The sequence below is a fragment of the Cataglyphis hispanica genome, chromosome 19, assembly GCF_021464435.1.
Source record: "Cataglyphis hispanica isolate Lineage 1 chromosome 19, ULB_Chis1_1.0, whole genome shotgun sequence".
Classification (NCBI taxonomy): Eukaryota; Metazoa; Arthropoda; class Insecta; order Hymenoptera; family Formicidae; genus Cataglyphis; species Cataglyphis hispanica.
In genome coordinates, this window is record NC_065972.1 from 2,040,045 (window position 1) to 2,048,460 (window position 8,416).

Here is an 8,416-nt window from a genome sequence, read left to right on the forward strand (position 1 = left end):
AACTCATGTAACTTTCCCAAAAATCTTAACAATCAAAATCAAAACAATTTTAATCAGATTCCTCAGTTCAGATGCCGCGAATGATTACGGTAAACTCTATTCGTTCTATTATTATTTAATCACTTAATACAACATTAAAAGTATATTTCAAAGTTTGTAAAGATAAAATTACAATGTAAAATCCGCAAATTTGAAAAAGTGCATATTAAAAAGTATTAACTTCTTAGAATTTTAAATTTTTTTAATAATTTTAAACAAACTTAATAATTAATCATTAAAATTAATAAAGACGACTTATTGAATATATTTAATTATACTTGCTCTTTTCGTATTTCTGCATCCTAAAACAAGTAATTAAATGAATCGAAAAGAGAGAATATTTAGAAAAAACGAGAAAAGCGAATGGGAAGAATAACGAGGAGCATCATCGCATGCTCTCGCTGCTTCTAGTAATTATAGTTAATTCGAAGAGTTTCTCGGAATCATTAGACTGATCCCTCTTCGAATCTCTTCCTCTTACCGGGAATCCGTAGGAAGATGCCCCAAGCGAAAAGACATCGAAGAACAGGTGAGAGGAAATCGGAGAAGGGAGGACGAGAAGAACAGCCTGGATAAAAATTACGTACATACAGAGCACGAAGGAATTCAGATCGCAGAGTCCCGACAACAGTCGCAGCAAGCCTCCTCGGTGCGAATTTTTCGAGGATTAAGGAGGAAAAATAAAAAAGAACTGGCTTCTTTCTGTAAAAAATTAAAATCAAATTTTTTGAAAAATATATAATTATTGTGTGTGATGAAATAAATTGACATATATTTGATAAATGTTATAACTGCTGGGAAATTAAATTTGTTTTTTAATTAAACATCATTAATAAACTCAACGAGGGACTGCTTTCTTTTTACAGAGATCGCTTTAAAGAATTTACTGAATTAAACTTATTGTTATTGAGAAAATCGTTGCAGTGATTTAAAGATTTGTGAAAGATTGCTTGAATTATATTCTGAAGATGAAGAAATTTTTGTTGCTCGTAACCTGCATTCAATCCGCACTAACTGTCATTGGCATGCATTACAGGTGAGAAGATAATGTAGTCAATCGATTTATGACTTACTTTTTCATTTTTAATATCTTAAAAAATATATACTTATTTTATTATTTTATTATAATATATTTATATAAATTCTTTTTCCCTCGATTTATTCTTCATTGTCCTTTCTTCTATCTTCATTTTCTCCATAATTCATATTTCATATTTTACGCATCTACCTCTTTTTATTCAATGCAGGGATAGTAATTTTCTGAACCACGCGCAAATGGTGTACGAATTTCAATGCTCCTTACCGCAACTAAGGGCTGTCCGGGTAGAGGATCTCCTAACTGCGGGTCCAGGACCTGACGAAATCTTCTATCCCTCATCCACGGTCCTAGCGCGATGCGCAGAATCAGGATGCTGTCCCGATTCCAAGCAAGTCTGTGCTCCAATCGAGACCAAAAATGTCAGCCTCGTCTTCATGATCAGGCACCGTATCGATCAACAACGAGATCGTCATCATGAAATCATCCATGCTCTGGAGCACACCAAGTGCGCCTGTATGAATAAATCTCTAGCCGCTAAGAATGGCAAGATTTGAACAAGCGTATATGCAGATAATAATCTTCTTAAATACACGATGAATTAAAAAAAAAACAATGGAAATGAATTATAGAGATTAAAAGATTCTTATTCCTTAAAATAAAAAAAATCGAAAGATTCAATATTTTTTAAATCCAATTACAGTTGTCCTTTGTCCCTATCTTTATTCCTTTATATTAAAATATTGTTTAACGGCGAAAAGATCGTGTTTAATGCTGTCATTATTAGGGTCTAATTTCAGAGCAGCTTCTAGTTCAGGGATTCCATGTTGCGGTGCAGACAATTTGCAAAGTGCAGCGCCCCGTCGAGCGTGACATCTCGCTCTCGATACTCTGTTACTCTCACATTTTGGTTCCATCAATTCTAATACCTAGAAAAAAAAAATCTTTTCAATTACTTTTCTATATTTCTTATGTAAAAATTAAGAATTAAAAGTGATAAAAGATAATTATAAATATTGTTTGAAAATTCAAAATCAATTAATAAGTATATACGTAATTTTTTTCTGCTCCATATTCTTTAATTTAAGCTATTTTATATCGTAAACTTCTTACTTATTTTCTCTTTTTTATTTTCTGTATAATTTTTTTCTTATTCTCTTATCTTTCCTTAATTTTTTTGAAACTTTTAAAAGATATTTCTAAATAAAATATTCAAAAAAATAGTATATATCGATTAAGACTCTTGTTACCTTAGAACAATCGTCAATGCATCTATAATAATTTCCGAGAGCGTAATGTGCAGCCGATCTGTTCACATAGAGCGCCGTCATTTCGTTACTGATTTTAATTCCATGCGTATACGCACTGATGGCAGCAAGATAATTTCCCGCCTTGAAGAAATCACTGCAAAAAAAATATAGAAATAATTTTTAATAATGAAAAATATGTAACAAAACATGTTTCCATTAACGTACTCGCCCTTATCCTTCAACCATTGAGGATCCTGCTCTTCAGGGCGAAGATCCTCGACAACAAATCCAGTTTTTCTTCTAGCTTCCGCTTGCTTGGAAAGCCACTGAAAATAAATATGTGCATTTGCGTACATCATTAAAATTTTAATATCAAGTTACTATTATATGTAGAAAACAAATGATTTCTTGCTGAAATTCTCACGAAATTATTCCGAAGAGGATGAGAGAAAAACTTGACTATTAACAAGTTCTCAAGAAAAAATTAATTTTCATCAATTTTTTATTTAAAAAATGTTATTTTATCAACTCCTCTTGCTAAGAAGATTACTTGTCATAAAATTTATGACAAATAACACAATTAAAAATATATAACATACTTCCTGTTCCTCAATAAAAGAACTCTCCCGGGCTGGAGTAGGAAAGACCCGTTCAGAGAAAGTTATATTGATGGTTCCACTTTTTCTGGGAAGTGGAACTGCATTCTCTGATTCATCAAATATCTGATTCATTTTGGAATATTGACCATTGAGTACTTTATCGATTAAATTCTGATCTGGTTTTTGTTTTTTCGTTTTCACATAGAATCTTTGCGAGGATTTCTGGTCCATTTTTTTCATTAAAGACTTTGTTGCAGATTTGGAGGATATCATTTCATAATCCGATTCGGAATCCTCGGAATAACTAGAAAATTGTTCTTGAAGATCGGAATTCTTACTCAAAATTGCCTCCTTTATCTCTAAAGTATTCCCTTCTTTCTGAATATTTTCGTTGAGAACTGTATCTTCCTTCAGATTCGCTTTAATTAATTCTGTATTCAAGTTTTCTACAATAGTTAATTCTTCCTCCACTTTTTCTTTAATATTTAATTCTTTCTTTAATTCTTTTCCATTAATTGAGTTTTCTTTCAGATTGTCTACGATAATTAATTCTTTCTTCGTATCTTCTTCAACAATTAATTCTTTTTTCAAATTTCCTTCAATCGATGATGGTTCCTCCAGATTTTCTTCAACAATTAGTTCTTCTATAACTATTGAGTCTTGTTGTTTTTCTTTTATTTCTTTTAGTTCTTCATTTAATTTTTCTTTCTTGTCGATTTCTCGAGATCGCAGTATGCCGAGATCATCTTTGAACCATTTAAGTGGAGCTCTTTCAAAAAAATTCCTCGATTAAGTGAAAAGAATTGAATACTCTTATAGAAAAATAGATGTCATTTTCGTTTAAAGTTTCAAAAATATATATCAATCTTTAATCGTTACAATAAATAACAATTACGTGAAATTTTAATTGGTTTATCGTACTCTTTATATTTTTTTAAACAATACCTGTATGCCTTTCTATTCTCTTGCACCTTGCCAGAAATATCCTGGAAGATCGGCAATTCCGCGTTTGACCGCCATTCTTCAAAATCTTGCATTGCAGCTCTACGATGAGAATCTCTTAAAGCCTCTATTTTATTTAATGTATCAGTATCCACATTTATTTGCACTTTCACGGCTTCTTTTTGCAAATATTGACGTTTTTCTGCAAAGCAATACATTTCTCAATAGATAATTCCTATTCATTATTTAAAAATATTTTTATTTTTAATAAATAATTATTTTTTTATATTTTCTTATTCTATGAATAGAATATTAATTTTAATTTCTTTCTCTGTTCACACACACAACTTATAATGTAATATATATAAACAAAATAAAGAAATATATTAAATATAACATATTTAGAATGTTGTAAATATTTTAATTGCTCGGTTCCAAAAAGAGCAGAAGATAATTACATAGAATTATATATATATATATATATATATATATATATATATATATATATAATTATAATAATAAATATCTATAACACACAAATATAAATAAATCTATAAACAGTCTATATTACAGAATGTCATCTAAAATCTAAAAATATCAAATAATATAAATAATATGTATTGTGTGTGTATATAATATCTATAATACATATTTAAAATAATAATTATCTATATGTATATATATATATATATATATATATATATATATATATATATATATATATAAATATAATAATGCCAATTTTTTTTTCATATGATTACTTGCTCTTTGTTCATAGTTTAAAAGTGAGGATTCGAATCATTTTTTAATTAACAATTCTTACCACTTTTAGATTTCGCACGATTATCTGAAATGTTTTGTGCTTTTTCTAAAGCTCGTTTTCTAGAATCGCGTTTCTGCTCTTCGCTAATGTCCTTCACCTCGAGGTTTGGCCAGTCAGAAGCCACGCTCGCTTTTTGCAAAGAGAAAATTGCTTCAGTATCTGTCAAAGTACATTCACTCTCTTCCTCAAGCACGTTCGCCCATAGAAATAATTCCAAAATAAAAGGCGGAAAGCTAATCTTTAATTAAAAATTTATGTCAGTCCAATTTTCCAAGTTTTTATGAATACTCATGATATTTTAATACATTGAAGTTTTTTTAATTTATATCATACGTCGCTTTTAAAAGTCACTAAAATTTTATAACAATATAATTTCGAAAATTAAAAAGCAACTGACTATACCTTTACGTAATCGTCTATCATGAATAAATGTACATTTTTAGGGTGACCTCTCAGAGGAACATAAATTATTATCTTCTTCTCTGTCTGACGCCATTGATAATCCTTGATAATTATTGCCATAGTTTAAATCCGAGTTTTGACAAATAGTTCACTCAATTCGATGCAACTTCTCCTTTCTATAAAACTTGATACAGTGCTATGTAACATCGATCAAACGAATGTATCTAAGCAACCATATATAAATCAGGTCAAATTTTTTTTTATAAAAACATTTAATACATACATATTTTATGCAAAACAAAAAATCCTAAAATTTCTTACCCTTATATAAATATTGAGAGTAAAAAATTAAAAAATCAAATTTCATGTATCGTACGAATTACTTTTAATTAAAACGTTCAAGAGTATTTGTTTGACAATATTTTTCGTAGACATATTAAAAAGCTGCCGTTTCGCATGTACTTCCATTATCATATTATCATCCTCTTACCATGTCAATTATCTTTTCCTTATCGCAATCTCAAATTAATGGAAACATGTACATGACTCGATCACACACGATCCGACAAAAGCAACAGCAAAATTGTGTGTGCGATAACGTTTAAAAAAAAGTTATCAATATATCTCTCTCGAAATATTTATAATATAAAATCAAATATATATGTATATATGTTACACGCGCTTGTCACCTACGATTAATCACGCTATGTTATATCTAATGCTACAGCAGTACGCAAATTTAAATATCGTCTTCCTGCTTTTACAATTGCTACAGACAGTCAAACAACCGCACAACATGATTCAGTAGAAACGGCGAATTTTTTTTTTTAAGAATTTTGCTGATTTTTGCGACTAATCGGATCGTGTATGAGACGTTTCTCGAAGTTATGTGATTAAGTTATTTGTTGAAAATTGGCTACAAAACTTATGATAAATCAGTCGGTTTTGTAAAGACTTCATCCCAAAAGGCTCCTATTTCCTCACTGCAGCTATATTGAATCATGATACGTATAAATTTTGTTATTCCGACTGTTATTTATTACAAAAATTTATTTTAAAAAATTCACACGATTTCTCACGTCATAATTCAATGTAACAGATAACTGAGGGATCAGAAGTTTTGGGGAACGGAAGTACATAAAGAAAATCCAGGCTTGAGAATTTGCTCAAAAAGCACGTAATGGTGTTCGGTTTAACAATTGAAGAAACAAACGATCAAATAAATCAAAAATAAAACGATTAAATTAATAATAAATTGATTAAAAACATTCAAATAATTAAAAACAATCTAAAAATCCAAGACCTTAAGAATAGTAATTTTACGACAATGTGAAAGTTTTTAAAATTATAAGAATCTAAAATTTCAAAGATCTTCAAGATGTACAATACAACGAAAAAAATATAGACTTCATTCAAAGAAATCAGATAATTCAAAGAACTCAACGCGTTTCAAAAATATAAAATCATAAGAACAATCTGAAGTTTTAAAAATGTATAGACTGTAAGAAGATTATAAATTTTCTACAGATTCAAAGGTTAAAAAAAATGAGAAAGATCTGATCAAATTTAAAACATTTCAGAACATCTATAGTCTCCACAATACTAAGAAATCCTCAAAGCTCAAGATCTACAGATTCTTAATAAGTATAATTAAACAAGTATCGAAGGAAATAAAAGCAAAATTTCACTATGGATAGCCGAAGTGCAGGAGGATCATTCCGTTGGTGAAACGTGTTTCACCAACGGCGATATATATCATTGCAATCCTTAATAAGAAACATAGACAATTCATTCGCAGTTCGTTGTGAGTATAACAACAAAAACAACAAGTGCGCGTTGCAATCGCTGAGTAATGCAACTATGGAGGACTTCTATAAGGATTTACGATGAAAATTCAGGATTATGCCTCGTAGATTAGCATTATGACACTGTAATCGTTTTTTGTCGCTCCGCGTACTCATACAAATCACACATATGCATACATACATAACATTAATTCGTCTCTTTCTCTCTCTCTCCCTCTCACCAGTTACAGTCGTCGCTATTAATCATATATTGTGTTCAGTACATACGTAATATTTACATATTACGCTCCAATGTTCAACACTTCCGATCGTTTGTATTTTGCGAAGCGTTTCGAAATGTTCAAAGAGGAGCGTTCACAAGTTCAATGCTATATAAATAAGTATGCGTACAGCTGTACGCTCATCCTCGTCTCCGGCGCAACTCTGCGTCGACTTATTGCAGCCTTATGCTCACTCAGGATACCTCTCCTTGACGCGGGAGCAGTCTGACCACAAGCTTGACTTTATTTTATCTGATTTCACGTGGAATGTTCGACACTGAGTGTCCCAGAATTTACAGCGATAGTTTGACAACAAAGGACTTTGAGTCTTTCGCAAGTGTTTGACAATTCTATGGGAAATGATCAAGGGAAAGATACAAATCTGTTAACATCTGACAAGTAGAAGTCGCTTTGAGCAAATTCGGAGCGAATAAATATAAATTACGAAAAACGGTGTCTCTTAATTACAAAATAATTATAACAGGTCTGTAAAATATATAAGTTGTCTCTGATCAATTTCATTTTTTCTTTTAGCAAAAGATTTTAATCGGATTGATTAATTACATATAAAATATTCATTATAAAAAGTTATTAATCGCAGAAAATATGTCTCCGATATGATATCAAATTTGAAAAATTACCGGATGTTATAAATTTTATTTATATTTTAATCGATATTTTTTATATCATTTAATATTAAAACATTATTAATATTCAAATTCGTATTTAATATAAATGTTAACATTTAATTGAAAAAGACATTGATTAAACAATATGCTAATATTTAATAGCTACTATTGAAAAATATTAATATATTTTTATTATAACTATTTATATACTGAGAGATTGTATGTATATATATATATATTATTATTATTATTATTATTGATAGATATTTTTGCAGGGTACAGAGTCTTGGTATTCTTAAGTGCTTTCACTCTCCTTAAACTTACATAGAATGATCTGGTCCAAGCGCTTGTTACAATGTAAAAAATTGCGAAATAATTATTGAACAAAAAGTAACTTTTTTTTTAGTTAAAATCTATTTAAAGTCGACGATTATAAAAAATTAAAATTAAAGCTTTTCAAGAATTTTGAAAATCCAACATAATTGATCAGAGACGAACTTTTAATTAATAATTCGTTGACGCATGCGACGTATTTATATAAAATCGAGGAAAATGACGATTATATTTCATTCGAAAGATCGATTCTTAGTTGCAAAGAAATTATATATATATATATATATATATATATATA

The 8,416-nt window shown here is 29.5% G+C and overlaps 2 protein-coding genes across 2 annotated transcripts; one reads left to right on the top strand and one right to left on the bottom strand.

The window, feature by feature from the left end:
- The first annotated feature begins 751 nt into the window (after window positions 1–751).
- On the top strand, window positions 752–1,767 carry LOC126856532 (placenta growth factor-like). Its single transcript, XM_050605107.1, has 2 exons — window positions 752–1,075; window positions 1,287–1,767. The coding sequence occupies exons 1-2, from the start codon at window positions 1,008–1,010 to the stop codon at window positions 1,630–1,632; spliced, it is 414 nt and encodes a 137-aa protein (XP_050461064.1). The 5' UTR covers window positions 752–1,007; the 3' UTR covers window positions 1,633–1,767.
- Window positions 1,485–8,362, bottom strand: LOC126856518 (dynein axonemal assembly factor 4-like). The gene is made up of 8 exons (XM_050605079.1): window positions 5,092–8,362; window positions 4,690–4,927; window positions 3,870–4,068; window positions 2,925–3,693; window positions 2,551–2,651; window positions 2,326–2,479; window positions 1,777–2,004; window positions 1,485–1,589 (listed from the first exon to the last, which is right to left on the bottom strand). Exons 1-7 carry the CDS (start codon window positions 5,209–5,211, stop codon window positions 1,798–1,800), a joined length of 1,788 nt encoding a protein of 595 aa, XP_050461036.1. The 5' UTR covers window positions 5,212–8,362; the 3' UTR covers window positions 1,485–1,589; window positions 1,777–1,797.
- Window positions 8,363–8,416: the final 54 nt, after the last annotated feature.